Source organism: Bombyx mandarina, chromosome 23, assembly GCF_030267445.1.
Source record: "Bombyx mandarina strain Sakado chromosome 23, ASM3026744v2".
Taxonomy (NCBI): Eukaryota; Metazoa; Arthropoda; class Insecta; order Lepidoptera; family Bombycidae; genus Bombyx; species Bombyx mandarina.
This window is the reverse complement of record NC_143229.1, coordinates 20,125,081-20,151,714: the sequence shown is the minus strand read 5'-3', so window position 1 is coordinate 20,151,714 and position 26,634 is coordinate 20,125,081. Positions and strand designations below refer to the sequence as shown.

At 40.8% G+C, this 26,634-nt stretch overlaps 1 protein-coding gene across 2 annotated transcripts in view; it reads right to left on the bottom strand.

Annotated features, from left to right (window-relative positions):
* The window catches only part of emp (epithelial membrane protein), a 48,236-nt gene that overhangs the window by 10,034 nt on the left and 11,568 nt on the right, over positions 1-26,634 (bottom strand). For both annotated transcript variants that reach the window (XM_028182448.2, XM_028182449.2), the window contains exons 2-4: positions 16,946-17,037; positions 10,634-10,794; positions 7,563-7,704 (exon numbers count right to left, since the gene is read on the bottom strand). In XM_028182448.2, coding sequence (XP_028038249.2) covers positions 7,563-7,704; positions 10,634-10,794; positions 16,946-17,037 — 395 coding nt within the window. The remainder of the gene's footprint in view (positions 1-7,562; positions 7,705-10,633; positions 10,795-16,945; positions 17,038-26,634) is intronic.

Below are 26,634 nucleotides of genomic sequence, written 5' to 3'. Positions count from 1 at the left end.
AATTGCAAAATGTAATCGACTGTTGCATCAAAGATATGGAAAATTCTTAACAATCTCTGACGCGCTTCTGTTACGGTATCCACACTGGTTTTTTTACGAGTGGTAAGACGTGTGTGAGTCCGCACGGGTAGGTACCACCACTTTGCCTATTTCTGCCGTGAAGCAGTAATGCGTTTCGGTTTGAAAGGTGGGACAGCCGTTGTAACTATACTGAGACCTTAGAACTCATATGTCAAGGTGGGTGGCATTTACCTTGTGTCTATTATTATTTTCCTACCTATTCTAGTAACCTCGAGGGGCTATTTTAGATTCACCGAGCTAGTAAGTGTGCTCACGGGGCTCAAACCTGACGACGTTGCTAGCACGAATCCTAGCAAGAGCAGCTCTTCGCAGAATCTACCACCGGATCGGAAACGTGACCCACTGAGAAGATCCGGCGAAAAACTCAGTGGGCTGTGTCTGAAGGTTAACTTACTCGCCGAGCGCTTTCGTCGCGAGCGACGGGTTCGGCGAGCACGGTGACCGGTGCTTGAGACACCTAAAAGCACCATTAGTGGATCGGGAGGATCTGAAATGACGTGTTTTGGGCGACGTCGATTGTTTACCATTTGGTCCGCAGGATCGGCTGTTTTTTTTAAATTGCCTTTGTAGGCAGACGGGAATATGGCCCACCTGATGGTGAGTGGTTACCGTCGCCCATGGACTTCAGCAATGCCAGGGGCAGAGCGAAGCCGCTGCCTACCGCTTAATACTCTGTAGTTCCCGGCGGCCACAAAGAGAGGATTCTGGTGTCGAGCTGTCTATGGGCTTCGATAACCATTTAACACCAGGTCGGCGTGAGTTCGTCCACCCATCGAAGCAATAAAAGAACTAGTACATATAACTGTATGTTATTATAATTTATGCCGTCAGTTCAGTGTCCGTTGCGGCGTGCCGCCCACGCCTGGAGCCGACACGTTAAGGCTGGTCAGTTTGCTAAAACAATTTCCTTCATTAGCGGCTCCGACCCGAGCGACCGGCTCACGCGTGGCCGCACATTGTACGCCACTATTGTCCGCTGCACATTTTACTTTTTATTTTAATTGCATAGATAATGGACGAACTCAAAGCCCACCTGGTGATAAATGGTTACCGGAGATTAGACATCTAAAACGTAAATGCCGCCACCCACTATGAGATATGAGTTCTAAGGTCTCAGTATAGTTACAACGGCTGTCCCACCCTTCAAACCGCATTATTGCTTCACGGCACGGCTTATTTCTGGTACAAAACCGCTATATATGTTTTGTTTGGGATACAATAAAATTGGTATCGACTATGATGACAACTTAAAAACGATCGAGCCGTGAACTCGTACGAGAGGCGTGAGAACATGCAGTTATTTCTTAAGCATTACGCATTCACAAAACGTATTATGTAAAACTGTGTGGGTATACGATAAACCGCTTTGCTCGTGACGATTTAAGATGGGTTTTAGCTTATCCGGTCTGGATTCGCTATCGGTTCAACGACCGAGCTACGAACGCACACACGCGAGACTATAAATAGACTGTGTTTCTTAGCAAAAAACTACATATGCATAGGTTTTTTTATTGCTTATATGGGTGGAAGAGCTCACGGCCCACCTGGTGTTAAGTGGTTACTGGAGCCCATAGACATCTACAACGTAAATGCGCCTCCCACCTTGTGAAATAAGTTCTAAGGTCTCAAGTATAGTTACAACGGCTGCCCGGGCCTTCAAGCCGGAACGCATTACTGCTTCACGGCAGGCGGGGTGGTGATACCTACCAGTGCGGACTCACAAGACGTCCTATCACCCTCCTACCACCATAGATGGCGTTGTACTTCTCGAGCGCTCTAGGTGGTACTAGATCCTTCGATATTCGTTCGACTATTCGGCGATAAATGGCGTTACTCTTACTGGCGTAACAATATTATACAATTCGATTGTATTGGTTGACGATTTAATGTGCGACTGGCTTACTTCATACTGGCTCGATACATTGAAACCTTATTACACATGCATGTTAAGCTAACTTCAGCCGACACAGTATACATCAGAATGAATAAACAATAAAATACTTAATTGCGTTTTCTGTGATCTATTATGAAAAAACATTTAAAGCCCTGAATCTCTTTCAAAATTAATATTTTAAACAGTATTATTATACTGTACAAAACTCTCTTTTCACTAAATGACAAACATCTGAGGGATTCCGTCTAAGAAAAATCTTATCTTAACTAAATAAAAGTTTTTCTTTAAGTAAAGATTATATCCAAGAACAGAAATTAGCGGCTTGAATTATTGAATTCGAGTTTTATTCACCGTTAGTCCGAGGCTAACTCGGACTGCGGCTGCCTTGTCAAGGAACCGATTCGACAATTTGTTTTACATATTCACACCTCAATACATTGAACTTGTCTAAGTCCACAACTATCCCATGTTACAATGTGTTTTGGGCTTCGGAAACATGAAGATTGCAAATGCTAAATAAGTTCAATAACACTCATTGATTTCGATCGATAATCGAGCTGGCTTACAAGTTCAGACCAGATTCTAGTCTGTTATTCTGGGCGGGTAAAAGGGTCCGCTTAATAGGTATTGGATGTCCAAGTTGACCAAACTCTTAAGAACTTAGGGTCAGGAAACACAGCGGAAGACTGTCAACTACAAAGCTGGAAGAAAGGAGATGAAAATGTCTTGAAAGGTAGGAAAGTCGAGCTCCGTAGAGATGGTTTGAATCATCATGATTCATTCTCACAGAATTTTTTCCATTGTCTATGGAAGCAGACCAGTATACCTGATGGAGGGTAGTTGTTGTCATTGATGGACGTTACCAATGCCAGGGAGGCGCTTAGGGCTCTCCGCTAATCCTCATTTGAAGAAGAGCATGTTGTAGCGCTTGGGAAAGGCCGTGGAGGGGAATTCATTCCTAAGCTTTCTGAAGTGATAAAAAATGACTTTGAACGTGAATACGCTTACAATACAACTTCTATGATTATGATTTCCTTTTAATAGCACGTGTCTCGTAAACGGGTAAATGCGTAAGGTAATGTGATTTCACTTTGCATTCACCACCGCGCCTGATCACCGTTTCGAATGGGCGTCCGATTGCTGTCCGTCTGCGTGTCAAATTACGGGGTGCGGTGCCAGTCGTCAGTACGCACCGTTGATCGACACGACGAGTCCGAAGGTCGCTTGGTGATGTACTAACTCTTATTACGGCCGCACCGTTTGATTGACGAATCTTATTTGGGTCAAAATGAAGGAACTTGTTAAGGATCAATGGCGCAGATACGCGATTTTGCGTACGCAGTATACTATTATAGTCGTTGGCTGCAGCTTTTTAACTAGAACAGGGCCCTGTCTGTCTAACTCCTAAATGGTCAGAAGTACAGACATGAAATGTCATTCAAAGTGTGACCATTAAAGCCAATTTTTTTAATGCTTTTTAATGTGAAGTGCCCACTGAGCTTCTCGCCGTATCTTCTCAGTGGGTCGCGTTTCCAATCTGGTGGTAGATTCCGCGAAGCACTGCTCTTGCTAGGGCCAGTGTTAGCAACACTCCGGTTTGAGCCCCATGAGCTCACCTACACGCTAGGGTAACGTTGAAATAGCCTTTAAAGGCTATTCTAATCTATCCTCTCGTAACCTAGCATAGGTGGGAAAAAGTGCACATTTCGAAATTTTGAGTTCTACGTGCATGAACTAGTCTTAGTCCATCTAGTATTGAGTTATCGGAGCCCTTCACACGTGTATTGGCTACTGCAGTTCCCCATCTATTCCTGTGGGTTACATGAAAATCGGAGCTTTCAGATGAAATTTCTTTATTGCGCAGACGAGTTCCTCTGGTATTGAATGGTAAGGTGAGAGTCCTTCAGACATCAGGTCGAAGTTATCATCATTATTGTATTGTATAATGGCTGCCCCACCCTTCAAATCGGAACGCATGACCACTTCGCGCAGAAATAAATAGAGAAAACGGCGGTGACTAAGTGGCATTTACCGACATCTATATTATTTGACAACTAAGTTGCTTATGAGTACGTATCTATCTGGAAAATTTTGTTGCATGACTGTGGGATCCGAAGTTCAGACTCGTCACTACGCACCGGGTGTGTTATCGTTATAAGCCGCGGCGATATTAATGAATGCACGAAATATACATTCCGTTTGCGATAAAGAAAAAAGAAAATGATAATTATCTACGCAAAATTTCTAATGTACAATTAACTCTCCTATAACACGGTAAATACGGTCCTACAAAGACGCGTGCTGTGCGAAACCGCGTTATATGAGATTAGAAGCCACTACAAAAAGGAGAGTAATTTTTCTAAACGAAACATCTCAACTATGCCTGTAAGTATTTCTTTAGCTATTATACATCAAAATAAGCAGTAAAAATTTCAATTATTCCCATATATTGTGTGTTCATATTGCATAAAGTAATTTTCGAAATAATTTTAAACAAAAATCTTGTTATCGTGTTGTAGAATTACCGTGTTATAAGAGGGCCTTGGGGAATTTTTCGTGTTAGTATAGTAGGGCTACCTGTAAATGTAGTATTCATTAGGTCTCGGGAATACCGAAAATAATGCTTTATATAAAAATTGTTTTTATTTATTGCTTAGATGGGTTGACCAGCTCACAGCCCATCTGGTGTGATGTGTGACATCTACAACGTAAATGCCACCCACCTTGAGATATGAATTTTCTTGGCTGCACCCTTGCTCGCCCACCTACCCTGGTAAAACTGGAAAGGCCTCCGGGCCACCAATAATCTCTCAAACATAAAAAAGATATAAGTTCTAAGGTTACTATAGTTACAACGGTGGCCTTACCCTTCAAACCGAAACGCATTACTGCTTCAGGGCAGTGGCTTTATAAAATCACATATTGTAAGTCTGGTCGTTTGCTATGTCCCCGTTGTGGATAACAAACAACCAAACGATTCGTTCCGGGTAATATTAGTTCGCGGACGTTATTTAGGTCCTCATATTTATAATTCTTGCGCCGGGCGGTCGGTGTGTAAGCGAGACGATCGTATGTGGGTCGACTTTCACCCGGAGTGACGTGTGCGACGGACCATTGTTGTGGACGTTCGCGTACCATAACATCTAGAGTGTGTGTAGACGTGCATGTGTAGAGGAAACCTTTTTTTAATTGCCCTTGTATGCAGACGAACATATGCAATGCAGAGCCAAGCCAAGCTAGCGTTAAGTACTCTCCACAAGCCTCGCTTGAAGAAGGACATGTCATAGCGCTCGGGAAACACCGTGGAGGGGAGCCCATTTCATAGCCGGATGGTACGTGGCAAAAAAGATCTCTGGAAACGCACTGCGGATGAACGCAGTGGCTCCAGGTGGTATGGACGAACTCTGATGGCGGGCTGTGCGATGGTAAAAGCTATTATAGATGATGGTATCATCTCAAACAATTCCTCAGAACATTCCTAAATGATTCCTTAGACAGACCGTAGACGAAACATCCTGAATGTGCTTGTATACATTTCGAATACCTGCCCTAATCTTCAGTGTGCTTAGTTCGAGTTTTTTACGTTTTCGATAGCATAAAAGTTAACTCTAATTTGTATGGAGTTAGAACAGCGTCCCTAGCAGCAAACGAAGGGAAGCTGTTCCAACTTCATACGAATTTGAGTTAAAAAACTCGCACAAAGCACATAGACCAGACACCTTCCGCTCGGTATACAAAAGGACCCTTTCGTAGTGTTGTCGACGTTGCCCAAAACACGTCATTACGGATCCTCCCGATCCATTAACGATGCTTTTAGGTACCACAAGCACCGGTCACTGTTCTCGTTTCGACGAGTAAATTAACCCTCAGACACAGCCCACTGAGTTTCTCGCCGGATCTTCTCAGTGGGTCGCTATTCCGATCCGGTGGTAGATTTTGCGAAGCACTGCTAGTGCTAGCAACACTCCGGTATGAGCCCTGTGAGCTCACCTACGTGTTAGGGCGAAGCTGAAATAGCATCTCAAGGCTATCAGCATAGGTAGGAAACAAAACGTAGTGTCAATAATACAATAACTGTCGTTCGTATTCCTTGCCGGTACGATCGCAATTAAACAGATAAATAATTATCCCGTCTAATTCGTTTATAAGATGTGTAAATTACGTATTAGAGTCGCGCACGGAGACGACGGAGCGTAAAGTATCTTTGATGTAAAAATTGCGAAAGAACGCATCGCGCCAAACAGAGCGCGTCCACAGGCAATTTCTCCGAAACTAATGCTTTTTGACGCCGCTCTTAAGAGTTTTGTACTGGCTTCTTGATGTCGGTGTCTCTGGACATAACGTAGAGCAGAAAACAACGATATATACTCTTGGAGGTTTGCGTATTAAGACGATCTTCTTCTCATTCAGTGGACGTAACCAGAGGGAGGTTTTGTTAGTGTCCTTAAAGGAAGAATATTATACGGTAGTTCTGATGGTGGTTAGTCACTGGTCGCCCAAAGATTGGAGTGGAGTTGAGCCGCTATCTATAAGCTACTGAGACAGCTCGCTTGGAACCTCTTCATCTATGAAGGAACTTTGGTTTTCTCCGTGTTAGTTCCACTGGGAATACTCTGAGAGTTTTTATTTTGAGATGACACCATCATCTTGTTTTTACCATCGCACCGCCTAGTCCCGAAGGTTCATCCATACTACTTCGACCAACTACGTTTGTTTTCCAAACGAGGTTTTCGGAGAATACTTAGCAGCAGGTAGCGGTTTGCCAGTGTCGCTAGCACTGCTGACGTTCGTGACCAACCGTGACCACATACCATCAGATTGGTTGTATGCTCGTCGCCTTCCAAACCTAATTTTTATCGACGCGCCTCTAATCACCAGAGTAGATACATCCTCACCTGGAACCACTGCTCTCATCGACTAATTCATTTTTTTTATTGCCTTTGTAGGCAGACGAGCCTACGGCCCATCTGATGTTGAGTGGTTACCATCGCTCATGGACTTCAGCAATGCCAGGGGTAGAGCCAAGCCACTGCCTACCGTTAAATACTATCCACAAGCCTCGTTTGAAAAAGAACATATCCTAGCGCTCGGGAAACACCGTGGGGGGGAGGTCATTCCAAAGCCGGATGGTACGTGGCAGAAATGATCTCTGGAAACGCACTGTGGATGAACGCTAACCTGCCTACCGTTAAACATAATGAACAAATGCCGCGACACACGTTTCTTCTATGGAGACTCCAAGAGTTTCTTACTGGTGGTAGGACTTCTTGTGAGTCCGCACGGGTAGGTACCACCACCCTGCCTATTTCTGCCATGAAGCGGTAATGCGTTTCGGTTTGAAGGGTGGGGCAGCCGTTCTAACTATACTGAGACCTTAGAACTCATATATCAAGGTAGGTGGCGCATTTATGTTGTAGATGTCTATAGACTCTAGTAACCACTTAATACCAGGTGGGCTGTGAGCTCGTCCACCCATCTAAGCAATAAATAAAAAACAGTTAGCCACTGGCTTGGTTGTCTCACGCATTCAGATGCCATTATATCCAGTCCCCGTCCAAATCACCAGCACACCCCAGCGTACACTCACCAGCATCGGTATGTTGGGCACGACGACCGCATCGTCGTCCATCCCGTTGCTCATCTCCGGCTGGAAGGTGTACGTCCTCTTGTAGTGGAAGGACAGCGTGCCATTCTCGTTGTCTGTTATGTTGATCTTCTCCCACTCCTCACTGTTGGCGATAAAAGAGATTCATTAGTAACGCACGCGCATTTTAAATTCGAAGATGCTGTTAATTCGTGTTTGTCTTAAAAACGTCATAAATACGAAAGTTTGTGATCGTTGATGTGTGGTTTGTTATTAAAAACCACATTAGTGGGAAATTTACGCTCAGAAATAAATGAGTCAATCATACTATTTCACAATATAATAATATTAACAAGAAACGGAGAAAACGAAGCTAGGCACTAAGAGATAGTAGTTAACGAGCTCACAGCCCACCTGGTGTTAAGTGGTTACTGGTTACATCTACAACGTAAATGCCGCCACTCACCTTGAGATATGAGCTCTAAGCTCTCAGTATTTTTTTTTTTTTTTTTTTTTATTGCTTAGATGGATGGACGAGCTCACAGCCCACCTGATGTTAAGTGGTTACTGGAGCCCATAGACATCTACAACATAGACGCGCCACCCACCTTGAGATACAAGTTCTAAAGTCTCAGTATAGTTACAACGGCTACCCCACCCTTCAAACCGAAACGCATTACTGCTTCACGGCAGAAATAAGCAGGGCGGTGGTACCTATCCGCGCGGACTCACAAGAGGTCCTACCACCAGTAATTACGCAAATTATAATTTTGCGGGTTTGATTTTTATTACACGATGTTATTCCTTCACCGTGGAAGTCAATCGTAAACATTTGTTGAGTACATATTTCATTAGAAAAATTGGTACCCGCCTGCGGGATTCGATCACCGGTGCATCGCTTCAACACAAATGCACCGGACGTCTTATCCTTTAGGCCACGACGGCTCTCAGTATAGTTACAACGCATTACTACTTCACTTCAGAAATAGGCAGGGCGGTGGTACCTACCCGTGCGGACTCACAAGGGGTCCTACCACCAGTAATTACGCAAATATGGGAATAACCGAAATTTTACTGCACGCGTTTACGGAAAAACACTCAATGGCAGTGGATACGTCGCTTCATAAGCCACTTTATTTATTTATTTATTTATTACACTTCATGTAAAATTTACATTGGCGGACTTAATGCCTAAGGCATTCTCTACCAGTCAACCAAAGGTAGTGCAGAGTGGATAGTGGTGGGTGCAATGAAATTTATATTAAGTTACAAAAAGTATATACATACATACATACACACATACATACATATAATAGTTTATATAGTATTAAAAGGAATATATTAATAAATTTACGGTACTCTATTAATAAAATATGGCCCTTTCCCAGTTCCTAATAAACTAATCTAGCTTAAACAGTTCTCCACACGTACATTACGACTCGTAATTAAATCTGACATCGATTCGTTTAATTCGAATGATAATAACAATCGATTATGTGTTTTAAGAAACGATCAACATTCAACGAATAATCGACACGAAATATGTTATTAATTGATTATTAATTGACATTGTTAACGCTGGACGTAATGAATCATCTAGAACTCGATCAACAGAGATTTGTGGTTGCATCCACCGCAGTCGAATTCCTCAAATAATTATCGCTCACGAATGAATTATTCAAAGAAATACCTATTCTACAGATCCGACGTCAATCTTTCGAAATTAATTAATTCAAAAGTAACAATTAAATCTTAGGTTCTTTTAATTTGTTTTACAAATGAGATCATTCCGTAAACTTTACGGTTTACGTGGCCATTCGTAACCAGTAATTAGCTATCTTTCATAACTACCTTTAATACGTCAACTCGTCGTGGCCTAAAGGATAAGACGTCCGGTGCATTCGTGTCAAGCGAGATGCACCGGTGTTCGAATTTCGGTGTACCAATTTTTCTAATGAAATACGCGTACTTAACAAATGTTCACGATTGACTTTCACGGTGAAGGAATAACATCGTGTCACAAAAACCAAACCCGCAAATTTATAGTTTGCGTAATTACTGGTGGTAGGACCTCTTGTGAGTCCGCGCGGGTATGTACCACCACCCTGCCTATTTCTGCCGTGAAGCAGTAATGCGTTTTGGTTTGGTGGGCAGCCGTTGTAACTATACTGAGACCTTGGAACTCATATCTCAAGGTGGGTAACGCATTTACGTTGTAAATGTCTACGTGCCCCGGTAATCACTTAACATCAGGTGGGCTGTGAGCTCGTCCATTCATGTAAGCCATAAAAAAGAAAAAAAAAACATTCCTGGCGAGGTTGCCCGAGAGAGATCGTGTAAACGATAAGACGGCTAATTATTTTCATTGATAATATAATTACTAGGTTACGATGGAGCACGGCACATTATTGAACACGCACGTGCCAGACAATCCTATACGGATTGTATGTAAGGGAAAATGTATTGAAATATATGAATATGAAAAAACCTTTGTTCAAAACTCTTTAGTTTTTAAAAACAATTTCTCTTCAGTGTCACAGAGTGAAGTATGGCATTCAGTAAAACAGAGAGTTCAGTTTTGCACAGTTTATTAATACTGTTTACTGTTTAATTTTTAATATTATTTTTAAAAGAGACTAGCTGTACCCGTCCGCTTCGCTGGGCATTATAATTAACATTATTATTTCTCACCCCCACAAAGATTCTCATCATTAACGCCCCCGCAACTGGTGTAGGGAGTCCAACACTCATATAAATATTAACCTATCCATTAAGTACATGTATTTTCTACATGGGTAGGTACCAAGTTTCAAGTCAATCGGATGCATGGTTCAGTAGTTATAACGGAACATCCGTAAAAACCACCCTCAGACACAGCACACTGAGTTTCTCGCCGGATCTTCTCAGTGGGTCGCGTTTCTGATCCGGTGGTAGATTTTGTGAAGCACGGCTCTTGCTAGGGTTCGTGTTAGCAACGTCGTCAGGTTTGAGCCGCGTGAGCTCACCTATTAGTTTGAAATAGCCTCTCCAGGCACTCAGCTGAGGTAGGAAAAAAAATGTATAAATTTGCTTACGAGTAAACATACGGTCCGAGCTCGTCCAGTATCGGCTTGGAGCCGTTGTTGAGGAACTCGTCAGCGTTGGTCACGTTGTACACGTAGACCTTGACGAAGGGCCGCACCGGAGGCCGCGCCCACCACTCGAACGTCATCGAACCTGGGCGAAGCACCAGCTCCTGCGAACAATAAACATTTCATAAGTAAATAAACAAACCGTGAACCTTTAATCTGTTACGCGCTGGGTTTCGTACTAAAGTACAACTTTATAATTGTATTTAACACTTAGAACACTCACAGAACACTTTACAAATCGTAGTTCAATTATTCCGCTTCGCTTCAGGTGATCCGTTCGCTGTTTCGCTTCGAGTAGTTCCGATTACTGACTGACTTCGGACCATCTCTACAACGCTTTGATGGCTTAAAACATTGCTCTTTTACTGCGAAATTGAGACTTCGATGTCTCAACGCGGAGACCTCATCCACATCGTTATGACCACAAGCACCACCGCTTAAGCTGACGATGTAAATGGCATTGTCAATCGAACTAGAGGGTTGGAAGGTAACATAGAATACAACAGCAAGATATTTTGGTTCTTCCTATTTGGTTTATTGACAAAACTTTATACGATCAACTTCGATCATACGTCACTGATATCCGTGACCGCGGAAAGCACGAAGATATATTTGACGTTTTAACCGATTTAGGTATTTCAAAGTTACCGTCGCGTCGAAAAATGAAATTCTAATCGCCCGAGCGGTCAAATCCGGGGCGGCTCCGGCGTTCGCCTAAAGAAGTTATCGCAATACTTGCCATGGAAACGTATGCGCATAATTTAAGCTTAGATTTAGCAACGTAATATGACCAAATAGTTGCAGGTTGCAGCCTGCAATCGTCATGATTTCGTCATGGCTCGGCTATAAAGTAATTGTTTGTCAAGATCTGCAGAGGAAGCGCGGACCAGATGCCGCTAAAACCAGCAATGGACATCATTTATTGTGTATGACGGAGTGACTTGTTCCGTGGTGTTTTAAAAATAATGACGTCACCATTGTTGATGACGTCGGTGCATGATGACGGCGCGACCGACACCGCGTTGTTATTACAAATGATGATTCTGTTCGTTATTGTTATTGACTTTTGTAGTGGCCGTAATGAAGACTCACTTTTCCAATAAATTCCATTTATTGCTTTTCAAGTGTACAGCGATAACAATAGAGAGCTCCGCTCCGTTCGACTGATCGAGCCAGAATGTAATGAGCATTTTTTTTTCCTACCTAAGCTGATAGCCTTGAGAGGCTGTTAAGAAACCTATTTGACAATAAGTCGGCTGAATTACTTCCACAACCCAAACGTCATGTATTCCGATACAATTTTTCACAATCAGGGAAAAGTAACAGTAAATTTACTTCTTCAAAATTAAAACTGTCATTTTTCCTCGCGCATCTTTTTTTAACTTATAAACTTAACACTGTCTCGATGTAAAAAAAAAAAAAATTTCAAAAGTGGTAAGCCGTTAGAAACTCATCTCTAGAGACATAATAACGAAAATCAACAAGGACTGTACCTTTTGTGCATATGACAGGGAACTATTCAAAAATATTTAACAAAACTCTATTCTAATTTAGCGCCTCAATTATATATAACTAGAACAATGCATAACTATGAATTAATTTTAATGCTATTAAATTTAATTATATTGTTATGCATATCTGATGTTAAGTAATTAATTGCGTTCTTCAATTTTAATTGCATCAATCAAATTACTATGCACATTCACACAAATTAGAGTGTCTTCGTTTCATTACACGCCAATATAAAATTAATACAAATGCAAAACATTAAATAAGACAGTACCTACAATGGGCGTTCTTAACGCTAGGAACGATCTCTTCCACACAATCATGGATGAACTAGATTTATCTAAGAAAAGAAATTAACCGCGTTGTATTTAGAGATTGAAAAAGTAATCTTTATATATATATTTCTTCTGTGCGAGTGTTTGTCACTGAACTCCTCCTAAACGGCTGGACCGATTTTTATGAAATTTTCTGTGTATCTTCAGATGGATTCGAGAATAGTTTAGATTTACAAATCAGCGCGACAAATGGCACTGAAGTCAGTATCTAGGTTATTTACCTTTTCTAGAAATAATTTATATGGCAAAACAACGTTTTCCGGGCCAACTAGTATATAAATGAATATCAACAGTATGGTGATAGTATTATGGTGTTATTATCATCATCATTCTCCTGCCCTTTTCCCAGTCACCTGGGGTCGGCGCAACATGTTTTCTCCTTCCATACTCCTCTATCATATACCATTTCTTCGCTCACTCCCCTCTTAAACATGCCGTCTTTCACGCAATCCATCCATTTCTTCTTAGGTCTACCTCTTCCTCTATATCCTTCCGCATTCATAGTTAACACTCTCTTACCAAACTCATTTTCATTTCGTCTCATCACATGTCCATACCATCCCAAAAGCGCACTTCTCAATGACACTATAACTATATTTCACAAAAAATAACTAAACAATTTGTGGATAAATATCACATTTTTACACAAAGAATACCTATGATAAATGCAATATTATGGACATACTAATGATATAGATTAAAAAGTTTTTTTATTTGCCTATATGGGTGGACGAGGTCACAGCCCACCTTACAAGCGATTACGGAAGCCCATGGACATCAACAACGTAAATGTCGCCATCCAGCTTGGGACGCGAATTCTAAGTCTCAATTTTACAATACAACTCCTGGCCGACTCTTCAAATCGGTATTACCGCTTCACGGCAGAAATAGGCAGGGTGGTGGACCCTACCTACCCGTGCGGACTCACAATAGTACCTTAAATAAATTGACAACTAATCGTTAAAATAATTCTCCTTGACCAGTCGTTTGAAGGGATTCAATGCTCCAGTGAAATAGTGGCTTTTTTTTACCACTCTACCTCTGAAATAGTGGCTTTTTCATTATTTCTATCCTAGTAACCTCAAAGAGTTATACTAAGTTCTACATGTAAACGAACTCACGGGGTCAGCCTAGTGGATCTAACACTGGCCCTAGCAAGAGCAGTGCTTCGCAGAATCTACTACCGGATCGGAAACGCGACCCACTGAGAAGATCCGGCGAGAAACTCACTGGGTTGTGAGATATAGTATTTTTCTTTTGTCGTACGCCGTCTTAAAAATTCCCGTTCACGTTATCTATATCTATACTAATTATAAATCTACAGTGGTTTTTACGGATGTTCCGTTATAACTACTGAACCGTGCATCCGATTAACTTGAAATTTGGTATCCATGTAGAAAATACATGTACTTAATGGGTTAATATTTAAATGAGTGTTGGACTCCCTACACCAGTTGCGGGGGCGTTAATGATGAGAATCTTTGTGGGGGTGAGAAATAATAATGTTAATTTTAAATGCCCAGTGAAGCGGACGGGTACAGCTAGTTTTATTCTAAGGTCATTTTAACGGTTATCCGTAGAAAATTCTAGAGACAAATAACACGTTTTAACAATTAGTAATAGTGTCTGTTTGAGCGCGGTCTGTTGTCTCTATGACGACCGAACGGGGTCAAGGTGGTTTTGTCGATGGAAGGTTTCGCAAGAAACTCACCGTGGACTAAAGAAACTCTTAGTATCTTTGATACATTGAAGGCGTTTGATGAAATTCAAACGTATCCATCTAATGTTAGAGTTGATTTCGTTTTGCAGTCGATCTTGACTTGTTTTTTTTTTATTGCTTAAAGGGGTGGACGAGCTCACAGCCCAGCTAGTGTTAAGTGATTACTGGAGCCCATAGACATCTACAACATAAATGCGCCACCCACCTTGAGATATAAGTTCTAAGATCTCAGTATAGTTACTACGGCTGCCCCACCTTTCGAACCTTCCTTGTGTAGGAGGATATTCCATGGTGAGCGTTTAGTGGCAAACATGAGAGAAATAACAAAATGGAGTGATCTTCAAAACATTAAAACCGATGCACATATTGCAGTAATACAATCAGAATCGGAATGCAGACCACTCGGAATATAAACCAGAAAATCGAGTTTCATTTTAATTAAACTAAAAACGTGTCTTTCGTCATTAATTTTATATTTTATGAAGCATCAATGCAATGTGGAGGTAGGTAGTTGGCTGGAAACTTCCGCGAAGCGGTTCGAAGTTGACCGTCAATGGATTTTAAGCTTTGGAATAAAGAAACAATAAAGCGGATATCTTCCACCGAGCTGGTGATATTGCTCGGTAGACCGACGTTCCGAATGTTCTTATTCAGTGTGCTTAGTGCGAATTTTTTTTACGTTCTCGACAGCGTAAAAGTTAACTCCCATTTGTATGCAGTTGGAACAGCGCCCCTAGCGGCTAACGTAGGCAAACGTTTTAACTCCATACAAATTTTAGTTAACTTTTACGCGATCGAGAATGTTAAAAAACTCGTTCTAAGCGCACCGAACGTGTATAGTCAATGATGTTATAGTAAAAAGACTATAACATCATTGTGTATAGTAATGTTTATATCGAAGGGTGAAAGGATATTTAATTTTGGTAAAGCGAAATTTTTGCAATTTTACAGGAAGAGCCATTTAAAGCATAAATTTGGAAAAAATATACTAACAACAAAAACTTCTTCAGCTATTTAAATGGGGTACACCAAGGTTAATTTTACCATTCCTGATCCTGCGGAAAGAATGGAAAGCAGTTGACGTCGCCCAAAACACGTCATCTCGGATCCTCCCGATCCACTAACGGTGCTTCTAGGTACTTCAAGCACCGGTCACCATTCTCATCGAACCCGTCGCTTGCGACGAAGGGCTCGACGAGTAAATTAACCCTCAGACACAGCCCACTGAGTTTCTCGCCGGATCTTCTCAGTGGGTCGCGTTTCCGATCCGGTGGTAGATTCTGCGAAGCACGGCTCTTGCTAGGGTTCGTGGTAGCATCGTCGTCAGGTTTGAGCCCCGTGAGCTCACCGACTAATTAAGGTTCCGCTGGAATAGCCTCTCTAGGCTACCAGATTAGGTAGGAAAAAAAAACAAAAGTTAATTTTACTGGTGGTAGGACGTCTTGTGAGTCCGCACGGGTAGGTAACAAGACCTTACCTATTTCTGCCGTGAAGCAGTAGTGCGTTTCGGTTTGAAGGGTGGGGCAGCCGTTGTAACTATACTTGAGACCTTAGAATTTATACCTCAAGGTGGGTGGCGCATTTACCTATTTCTGCCGTGAAGCAGTAGTGCGTTTCGGTTTGAAGGGTGGGGCAGCCGTTGTAACTATACTTGAGACCTTAGAATTTATACCTCAAGGTGGGTGGCGCATTTAAGTTGTAGATGTCTATGGGCTTAACGCCAGGTGGGCTGTGATGAGCTCGTCCACCCATCCAGGCAATAAAAAATAATAATTAAATGTGTGTACCTCCTTAAAACCGTAAAAATCATTTAGAGTCGTCGTGTTCGTGAGCTTATAACACAGTTTCCCGTTACCCATCACCTCAGTTGCATATTAATCGTCCTCATTGCCCCAGGCCAAGGTTCGATACGCTCAATCGAGCATCGACTCGCTTTCCAACGTGACTCTTGGTTACCGTGCGTTATTAGTATGACCAATAGTCGGGTAGGTACCACCGCCCGGCCTATTTCTGCCGTGAAGCAGTAATGCGTTTCGGTTTGAAGGGTGGAGCAGCCGTTGTAACAATACTTGAGACCTTAGAATTTATATCTCAAGATGGGTGGCGCATTTGCGTTGTAGATGTCTATGGGCTCCGGTAACCACTTAACGCCAGGTGGGCTGTGAGCTCGTCCACACATTTATGCAATAAAAGAAGAAAGAATAAGGGTGGCCCTATGTACTTCATCAAGACAGGACCATCTATAAGGTTTTGCTGCTGATTGAATCTTCCGAATGTTATGTGTACCGGAAACTCACAAACGAGACGAGGCCGTGCAGACCCTGAATATCAGATATCTTCAGCAAGAACGATGGGCGTAGTGATTCCCGTGACACAGACGAGCTCTGCCGAGTTCGACGTGCTACCTAACCTAAACAACAGCCCGCTGAGTTTCTCGCCGGAACATCTTAGTGGGTCGCGATTCCAATCCGGTAGTAGATTCATTCGCGAAACAGCTACACTTGAGTTGTTAGGTCTCCCTTGGAGGCGCTCGTGCAGCTGTTAGCAAATCCCACCCCTCCTGGCTGAGCCCTTGCTCGCCCACCTGCCCTGGTAAAACTGGAAAGGCCTCCGGGCCACCAGTAACGTCTCAAACATAAAAAAGACAAGCTCTGGTCCTTTGGGGTTGATTGTTGAAACAAAAATACTCACATGGTCTATGAAGAGTCGAATCCAAGTCCCGAGGAATATGGCAATGACTATGCCTAGGAGGAGTAGGATGACTGCTGATGCGAGCACGAACCCTGGAAATTGAACACGAGTTTTTATATTTGTTTTCTATTCCCTAGATAAGGGGACGAGGTCACAGCTCATCTGATGTTGTGTTTACCGGACCCCGTACACATTACAAGTTCTATATCTTAGTTCTGTAGTATGCTGCTCCTCCCTTCAAACCCGAAGTCATTACAGTTAGTTTCGCGGCAGAAATAGGCAGGGCAGTGGTGCAGGCTCACAAGACATTCTACCATCAGTACTGTGCTAATTTATTTTATTTTATTGCATAGATGGGTGGACGAACTTACGGTCCATCTGATGTAAAGTGATTACCGGGGCCCATAGACATCTATAACGTAAATGCCGCAAACCATCTTGATATACGATTTCTAAGGTGTCAGTCATTGCTATAACGACTGCCCCACCCTTCAAACCGAAACGCATTACTGCTTCACGGCAGAAATAGGCAGGATGAGGAATACCCGTGAGGAATCACAAAAGGTCCTACCACCATTTAATAAAAGTTTTATAAGTATAATAGCGATACCTCCGTAGTTTTCGATAACATAAACCGATAATAATCCATATAGTACTTAGTAAAATGAACAAGTTTTCCCTGCTTTGAGCGCATCACGCAAAAGCTACTGGATATAGTATGTTAATATTTTTTTTAATAAGTTCAATTTGAGTTAATAACCGCGTTTACGCGTAGGGCACGATAGAGGGCATTACTAGTTTTCTTTATCGCGCTATCGTCATATGTCATGGTTTGATATAAAAATGTAATTCTTCTTAATTTAAGAGCGGATACAGCAGACAAGATAAATACGTTATTAGCTCTCTGATCAGTCCAACCCACTGAAACGATTCTCAAGTCTCAAATGATTCTCTTCTTCTATTTCTCCACCTTATCCCACTAGGTGGGGTCGGCACAGCTAATATTTCTCTTCCAATTTCGAATCTTTTCTATCTGCTGTCATCTCAATACTCACTCTTCTCTCTCTCTCATATCGTCATTCACACACTCCATCCATGTCTTGTTCGGTCGACCTCATCCCACTCTACCTTGCACTACCATTTCCATACATCTCCTAGTCACATGCATCTTCTCCCTACGCATCACATGTCCATACCACGCTAAGCGCTAACCGTAAGTGAACCACGCTCTTATACTAAAGTATAAGAGCGGAACTTTTTAACTGCCCTCGAAGGCAGGCGAGCATACGGTTCGCCTGATGATTACCGTCGCCTATGGACTTCACCAATGCCAGGGTCAGCGCCAAGCCACTGCCTACCGTTAGACATCAGTATTCTCCGTACTACTCAAGATGAGCCTCCGCTTGTAATGTGTGTGTAGTCCACGAGCAAAGTTCCACGCGAATGTTAGTGTACAAAAATACAAAAGCACTTCACGGTAATCAAATCTATACATCAATTACGATTAGTTCGTTCTGCGTGAAATGAAACGCAAGTCTAAAAATATTTTTCATAAAAAAAATATGGACGAAGTCGTATTGAAATATTGGTCATTATAAATAGGTAGGCGGCGGATTGGCTCTACCCCTGGCATTGCTGAAGTCCATGGGCGACGGTAACTACTCACACCATCAGGTGGGCCGTATGCTCGCTTGCCTGCAAGGGCAATAACAAAAAATAAAATAAAATATTTATTTCAAGCATAAGCTTGTTATAATGTTGTTATTTTTTTTGTAATCACCACTAATTAAGTTAATAACTGATTAATTAACTAGCATTACAATAAAAATAACGCATAAATATCGTAGTTGGCATAGTATTCAAATGTCGACCTACATCTTCTCAAAACAGTAACGTTAGAAAAGTATTTTGAGGGTATCAATAAAAACATAACAAAATTGACGTTTGACTCGTGCACGGATTAATTAAAGATATAGTAGATTGGGGGGAATAGAGATTAGAGTAGAATAGGGACAAATCTGGGATGTCACAATACTCTTATTGAGTTGTTAGATTTAACTTTGTTGAACTGAAATTGACTTTTATTTAGTGTTTAAGATTATTAAATAGTTAAATTTAGTCATCAAAGTTTTGTAACTCATTAAAGATATTAAAAATTTAATTACCTAAAGTTAGGTACTAACCTAACAACTAAATAGTGCCAGTCCTATAAAAAAACTATAATGTCCCCATACGTAACCTGATTCACCCAAAAGCCAAAGTGAATCGGGTCAAGCTAGCTTTTTTTTGTTTTTGTGTATGTTTTGTAATGAACTATGTATAATAATTCGTCGTATATAAAAATTTAAACCTCCGGAACCATTTTAATCTCAATTTTATTGGTATTAACAAGGAAAACTATTGAAAATTTGTGTTGAAATTGGAAAGGGTCACGATTCCCCCCAATATACCGTATAGTCAAAACGCATTATTCTGAGGCGATCCAGCGAGAAACTCAGTGGAAGAATCCATATCAATAAACTTACTTTATCGCCCAGTAAAACATAATTTTCATTGAATATTAGTCAATAGGCTAGTATAATTTGTGCAATGGACAGCATTACCGCTAATAGGTTATTCTTTGAGACAATCGTTTTTACACAGTGGTATTTTAATAGGGATTTTAATAAAAATATGACAGACATCACGCTAAGTCCAGCGGCAAATTGTAGATAAGTGTTGTTTCGGGGCACATGTGCTTAGAGCAATGGCTGCCTCTCACTGTTAATCTTAAATAAAAATATTTCCGACAAACGGTCAAACTATTACGAAAACCAAATAAATATTAAATCGAATGCAACATTACTGGTTATGCAAATAAACTATTTAAACATGTAGTCATGTGTGTCGTCACGATAGGAAATTTCTACGTGACAGAATTTAAAAAATTATTCGGCCATCTTAGAGCTTACGTCAAAAATAGCGCCAAACGTCAGGTTCGGTTGTTTTGTAATTTGTACGTGTAATTGCGAATCTATTATTGCGACTAGCAAGTTCATGTGTGATATTCTCATGTATTAATATTCTACGTTGATCAATAGTATCGAAGTAACAACAGGTTGAATATGGATTGGCTTATTTATTGTCTATTGCGACTATTAAAAACTGCTAATAACACATCGTACTTTGCGCGGGAAGTTTCATATTTCGTTTTTTAATTAAAAAAATGGTTAAATTAAACTGAAAATATCATTATCTGACAATAAACCATTATTTGATTTAATTCGCGCCCAAAGCAAGCAATAAATGCGAACCGGAGAATCTATGAAAAACATTAATATTCAAACGGAAGTTTTAGACATGCATAGTCATTGCAAGTAAATACCAACATAACATACATATTTAAAATGCATTGTACCAACGTAACGAATTAAAATTTTCTATTAAAGCTGAACAAAACCAAATTTTATGTTTGTGAACGCAATGATAAATGTTGCTATAAACAAAAAATTAAATTCCGGTTGCACAAAAAAAAGCTTGTTAAAAATGTAGAATTGGGATGGATCACATAAAATAAAATTATTCCACTCTTGCACTTTTACTCTTCCTTTTTAAAATCTTCTTTATTATAATAATTAAAAAAAGAATTGACCCTTTTTTTACGCCTTGCTCATTTCAATCGTCTTCGCCATCTTCCTTTTCTCTGTCAATCTCTTTTCCCTTTCTTACCGTTTTCTATCACTCACATCTTAACGATCCGTTCCACACTTTTTCCATATGTTCCATTCTTACGAATCCTACATACATAATAATTACAATTAGTTTATTTTGTCTAATAAACATTTGTAGTCTGGACAAAATTATTTTATGGGTACATAATTTGTGGAAAGGAAGAAAATAGACGCTCTGGAAATGTGGTGCTGGAGAAGAATGCTTGGAGTTTCGTGGACCGACTTTCGTACAAATGTCTCGATACTTCAGGAACTCGGCATCAAGCAGCGTCTATTTGGTATAGTACAGTCTCGAATGGTGGATTTCTTCGGACACGTTTCGCGACGAGATGGCCGGTCCATAGAACGCCTCGTTGTACAGGGAAGCGTTGATGGTACAAGACCACGCGGGAGGCCACCAATGCGGTGGACCGACCAAATTAAAACTGCAGTGGGAGGTCCCCTAAATGAGTGCAGTAGAATGGCCTCGAGCAGGGAGAGATGGTGCGACATCGTGAGATGCATCAAGTCTGCCCCTTCCAAGACTACATGACGATCACGACCACTCTGTCAAGAGTGACACGACTGAGAAGAAGAAGAACATAATTTGTTGGCATGTTGGTAGTACAAAACAAACTAAGTTGTGATTCATACGACCAAACTTCCACAGACAATATTATGAAAACACGAGCATCCGTCGGCCATGTTGTTTAAGCGGGAATCGCGTCTTTAAACACACATACATATGTACGTACATATATAACGTATAACGTACCATACGTGGAAATGTTATCCAAATATCGATCAATTCATGTTTCGGTATCTTAGTATTTGTGTTACAAGTGAAAATACTCAGAATTTGATTGCGGGTATACCGTGCATTTCGAAAAAGTACATATATATTTTTTCTCCTATCTATTCGCTGGTAGCCTACCTATTCTAGCTTCGTGGAAACGGGGAGGTGAGCTGACGGGGTCAATCTGAGAGAATTTGCTAAAAGTAGTCCCAAGAAAGAAGAGCGCTTTGCACAATCTACCACCGGTTTGAAATGGCGACCCGCTAAGAAGCTCCGTCTAGAAACAGATTCAGTGGCCTGTGTCTATGGGTTAGTTCGTACGGTGACCTATACTTTATGGGCCTAAAAGCACCGAAAGCAGATCCGAGGGGCCTGACAAGACAGGTTTTGGGTGAGGGCGGCTTTGCATTATCCTATCGCCTGGATCGGATATGTAGTAGCTGCGGCCACAATAAGAGGATTGTTTTACATGGAAAAACTGTTATAAACTAATAACGTAATTGTAGGATTCTTCATAAGTACAACTTTCTTTCAATCAGTTCTAGGCTGCTAATATCTCACTTAATCCATGCCAGAATACAAGACGAGATAAATGTACCTTCAGGATTGCTTAGCGGTAAAAACAAATTTCTTTGTGCCTACCCGCGCGGGTACGGAATAAATCCTAACACCAACAATGAATACAGCTCGTTTTCCAGCAGCGCAGTATAAGCTTACGACATTAAAACACTTGCGCAAGTTAAACTTTAGTCCCAATTAAAGATTAAAATAATTTGCCATAAAACGGTGTACAAAATTTACATTGTAAAATGTTTTACGCCACGAAGAGACTTCGGTTCTCCCTGTCGCTGTCGTGTGCTCAATGACGAATAACTTGAAGCAATCGTTGGGAATGATTTCGTCACATCTCGGTAGGTACTGTATACGCAATCCGCTTTTGTCGTTATCATAAAATCATACATCTGCTAGAAACAGATAGAATAAAATAAAACTTTAACGTAAAATCATATATGTTGGAAAGATTTTTTGTTTCAATGCCTCCTCATTTCTAAGAAAGGATATCTTGATATCGAAGGAACAAGATCGCTTGTCCATAACTTAAAATTAAGATGAAATTCGTCATTATTAAAAAAAGGATCACAAAGAAGAAACTCAAATTCGACTAAAGAAAACGAGATTATCATCAATGTAGTCAATTACACATTTATATTAAGGATAACCCAAAAACAACTGGTAAGATCTTGATAAAATTTTAATGGAATGACATGAGAAGTAACGGCTTGCAAATAAAAAACACACATAATACGCTGTGTACTACTAACAAATACCGATTTATGATGCTCCCCATTAACCGAAGAATCTGTTAGTCGCATTTATTCATAGGATGCTGCTCTAGTAAGACATATCGTGATGTGGAACTTCCTCAACAACACTTGATCCTTGATCCTTGTTGGAGTTACATTAAGATACCAGCACACCGCACAAACGTTTTTATTCGAGGCTATTTTGTGAGGAGTCTATTCTAACGTAGCGTCATTGAAGGAATTTAACATAAAGAACTATTATATTAACTTATTATTTCTTCTGAATCATGATTAAACAATGTTTTTATAAGAGTTGAGTCACTTTGTTTGTGAACTTAGATGCTCAATGCGTCATTACTAATGCATATAGTAGCCCTTTGGTTGAACATCAAAGAAACTTCGGAAACGTATTTTAGTTTATATGGATAATATATTGTCCTTTATCTATTAAGATTGTGGCTGGACAAAGATATTTTTCAAGCGCAGATCTCGAAACGTTTATGACCCTTCATTGTGCCATAATAAATATCTAGCAAAACCTATTAAAAAAATTACGAAGGCCCTTTGACTTTTTGAGAGTGGCAACAATTCGATGACAGCTGACAACCGTCGTTGTTGCAATTCTGACCACTCGCCTCTATTTTGCATTCTAAGCTTCGAGAATAATCGTCGTGGCCTAAAGGATAAGGCGTCCGGTGCATTCGTGTTGAGCGATGCACCGGTGTTCGAATCTCGCAAGCGGGTACCAATTTTTCTAATGAAATATGTACTTAACAAAGGTTCACGATTGACTTCCACGGTGAAGGAATAACATCGTGTAATACAACTCAAACCCGCAAAATTATAATTTGCGTAATTACTGGTCGTAGGGCCTCTTGTGAGTCCGCGCGGGTAGGTACCACCGCCCTGCTTCTTTCTGCCGTGAAGCAGTAATGTGTTTCGGTTTGAAGGGTGGGGCAGCCGTTGTAACTATACTGAGACCTTAGAACTTATATCTCAAGATGGGTGGCGCATTTACGTTGTAGATGTCTATGGGCTCGAGTAACCAATTAATCAATTAACACCAGGTGAGCTCGTCCACCCAACTAAGCAATAAAAATAAAATAAAATAAAAACCTCGGAAGCCATCTCATCCGGGAAGCTAGCTGGACTAAGTCCTTGTACAATACTAAAACTTCGCGATAAGCGGGCAATTTTATCAACTCGGCTGGGATTGAAAATAACAAAACCTTCCCTTATTTGGGGCGTAATGGGTAAGGCTCGGCGTACTTCACACACGCGGGAACGCCGGGGATCGCTACCGATTCCTCTAATAAAACACTTCTCAGTGGGTTACGTTTCCGATCCGGTAGTAGATTCTGCGAAGCACTGCTCTTGCTAGGGCCTGTGTTAGCAGCACCCTGGTTTGAGCCCCGTGAGCTCACCTACACGTCAACGAGAAGCTGAAATAGCCTCTCAACGCTATCAGCATATATAGAAAAAAAAACTGACACTTCAAACTATCACGCCAGACTTTGCGACAGATATTGGTAACATGGCGATATCTATAGTTATTTGTTACCTACCTTACCAATTGGCAAATTAATCGAGCCCAATTTTAAAACGATTTTCAATTAACTCGTCAAAATCAATTACTTCCACCAGTTCTCAATTTGTTCAAATTGGAGACACGTCACCTCCAGACATAGCTGGGAACTGTGTAGGTGAAGAATATCACAGGTTTGCCTTAAAAAGTTCGCCTTGTATTTGGCTGACGATCTTCGACGACGACATTATGTTTTTCACAGCCCACCTGGTGTTAAGTGGTTACCGGAGCCCATAGACAACTACAAATGTAAATGCCGCCACTCACTTTGAGAGATAAATTCTAAGGTCTCAGTATAGTTACAACGACTACCTACTCACCCTTCAAGCCTAAACGCATTACTGCTTCACGGCAGAAATAGGCAGGGTGGTGGTACCTATCCGTGTGGACTCACAAGAGGTCTTATCCAGTATATCCTACCACCTACCACCATCTTTAAAATGGAGGCAAACATTCAATTATTTGGCGATAGAAATCGACTAGGCGACGGTGACGAGCCGTATGTGCTAATGCCTCGTCAATCCTCATAATATTTCAGAGCCAGTAAGATACTACAATAAGATCATCCCATTTGACCCTTTACTTCTAATCAATATGATCTACTCCCAATTACATTCAATACATCTGTCATATAAGAAAAGAAATTTTGTCTCTAAAAGTTACTGAAAATCTTTTGAGAGATTAAATGACTATTGGAAAAAGCTATCCACCAGGGAGAGAGAGAAACTGCGCACTGATCTGCTAAATGACTTCTAATAGTCTATCATGATCCAAGGTATTCTGACCTCTGGATTCTGTAATTATTAACTGCTTATTATAAATGCAACTTTCTCGTTCAAGCGATGCTTGATGTCAGTCCACGCGGTCAGCAGCTTGATACCAAGGCCTCGATGGCTTATGGTAAGCAAACCGATAAATCACCATAACCTAGTCCCGATTTCGTACCGTAAATAAATATAAATTTCATATAAAAAAAACTTGTATTTCATGTTTTTGCGTTTTCCGCTTCGCTAGATCGAGTCTGCGTTCTGTGACCTCCTTTTACTGAGATCTAGTAAAGGGAATAACTACGAAATCCATAGTGGTGTACTTCAAATTTATGACTATGGAAAATAGTACTGGAAATTTATCGTAAAGAAAAAAAAAAGATGTGTGGTGTCGTGGGACACCGGATAGGAACGAAGTTTATTATTATAAAAATATTAATTTTAAGTTCTATTCAAGGTATAAAGAAAATAAAATTAGAGGTTTCACAAGAACCCACGGTCATTCGGTAACGTGCGAACTTATTGTGGTACACTTCGTTCACGGTTGTTTGCATAAGAGTTAGTGTATTGCGCAAACGAACGCTCTGAGATCGTGGTCAATGAATGATAAAAAAAAATGTTATTTTTTGTACGCTAGTACAAAGTTAAGTCGTACACTGTGTGCATTACTAATAAAAACCTTACGTTACGGACGTTTTTTCTCGGTTAGGGTACCTCTCCGCATCGTCCCATAAGGAACTTCGTTCCAAAAACTACCAAACTAAACATAACAGCGGGTGCATGTGAATAAGCAGCTATGATTTACAGTCAACTCCGTTGGCGATGCATTTTACATCGAAACGAAATTTAGCTATTAATTAAATTAATCTAACAGCAGGAATGAAATTTAAGTGAAAAAAAATTATGAATAAATCTATAGAATACTGCAATAAGTTTTAATTTACCACAAATGTATTTTTTTTTAGCATGAGTGGACGAGCTCACAGCTCACCTGGTGTTAAGTGGTTACCGGAGCCCATGGACATCTACAATGTAAATGCGCCACGCACCTTGAGATATAAGTTTTAAGGTCTCAGTATAGTTACAACGGCTACCCCACCCTTCAAACCGAATCGCATTACTGCTGCACGGCAGAAATAGGCAGGGTGGTGGTACCCACCCGTGCGGACTCACAAGAGGTCCTACCACCAGTAAAAGTAAAAATGTATAATCTATGGTCTCGATTTTTTGGCGGGAAGGCGAGTCAATCACTTAATTCTGTTAATTTATTATTTAGCATCATTTCGAAAACATTGCGTGTTTGAATTTTATTTGAAAGTTGAAAATTCAGCAGTTACGAGATAATCATACAGTCGAATACCATATTATTATGACTTTCACAAAGATATTAATTTTACACAAACATATCACAATTATAATATCCTAAAAGATATCACATAGGTATATTTGAAAGATTCACTCAAATATCACCCCCCAAAAACTGTAAAGTACTAAACAGTAGCTTACATCGCATTAATATTCACATCATACCACAAACTCTTGCTATGG